This window comes from Suillus subaureus, assembly GCF_016647635.1.
Source record: "Suillus subaureus strain MN1 chromosome Unknown BJ212scaffold_573, whole genome shotgun sequence".
Classification (NCBI taxonomy): Eukaryota; Fungi; Basidiomycota; class Agaricomycetes; order Boletales; family Suillaceae; genus Suillus; species Suillus subaureus.
The window spans coordinates 1-1,106 of record NW_024539129.1 but is presented as its reverse complement, the minus strand read 5'-3'; the positions used below and the strand labels follow the sequence as shown (position 1 = coordinate 1,106).

The 1,106-nt window shown below is 47.7% G+C and overlaps 1 protein-coding gene across 1 annotated transcript; it reads left to right on the top strand.

Moving 5' to 3' along the window:
• Positions 1–648: 648 nt before the first annotated feature.
• Positions 649–1,079, top strand: BJ212DRAFT_1490925 (uncharacterized protein; the record flags this gene model as incomplete). Its single annotated transcript, XM_041341478.1, has 4 exons — positions 649–699; positions 761–822; positions 874–933; positions 986–1,079. The coding sequence occupies 4 exons, from the start codon at positions 649–651 to the stop codon at positions 1,077–1,079; spliced, it is 267 nt and encodes an 88-aa protein (XP_041184834.1).
• Between the last annotated feature and the right edge of the window lie 27 nt (positions 1,080–1,106).

The following is a 1,106-nucleotide window of genomic DNA, read 5'->3' as shown; positions in this document are numbered from 1 at the left end:
CTGGTTCGGAATGTGATGATGCATAGTCGGGTCCAACTTGCTCGCTTCCCACTTACCTGCACCGCCTGCCGGTTTTATACGTACTCTCCAGCAAATAATGACGTCCGTGCTGCATATTCAAGCTACATGTTATCACTAGTAAATAATGTGAACAATGTGTACTGAGTTTAAGTCAGACTTGTATTTTTACTTCTTTCGTCAAGATGAAGCGTTTTTGCCTTACTCTCATGCATAGTGTCGATGCATACTAGGTAGGGAATACGAATTCCCACAGTGGCGCAACCTCGCTTGAACCTCAAGGCCTCGCTGGTCACCTGCTGGACAGAACTAACCATACCAGTGACTAAATCTAAGATCATGATGAGGTTTGGATTCGGACGCCATCCATGATTGTACCAATGTGGCAGGGCACTAGCATCTAGAAGCAACGCAGTTTAGGCATGTATTATTGCTTTCGACCGTTCTTTGAACTGCATGCGGTTTAAGCGCTAATTCCTGAGTCCGCACACTCAGGCGCTTTGCAAATTTAGTTGTGGATATGGGGGCTTCATATTTAATAATAGGCGCGGTCAGCTGTTCTTCAAGGAACCTGCTCACTCCTGCTGACACTTCGATTCAGCGCAACGCAGACCTCCTTTGCTCAGTACCATGGGTTGTTGCGCGTCATTATTTCGAAGCCCTCAGCGGCAGACTGAAAATGTGAGGCATTAATCGTCTCAGTCATTAGATTCAATCACTGACCTTGTCATCATGTTGACAGATCGAAAACGGCAACGACAAGTCTGTAGGCGACACTGCCGCCTCCGCAGATTCCGTAACGCAGTGAGCTTTCAACCGGGAATCATGAAGAAATGGTCTCTCATGCTATCACAGCTGCCCGTTGACGATACCAGACGAACCAGTGTCAGTATCCGATATCACTACCTCGCAGCCGTATGTCTAATTACCATATCATGATGGATAGCACTGAATATGCAGGCTACAGAGATGCACCGATTCAACGTTCTACACCACAAGCCCAGGCGCCGCCCGACCCTTCCATACCATCCAACATCGTGGATGATAATCTTGCACCGTAGGTATTTCGCGCAGCTCTGGGTCATGAC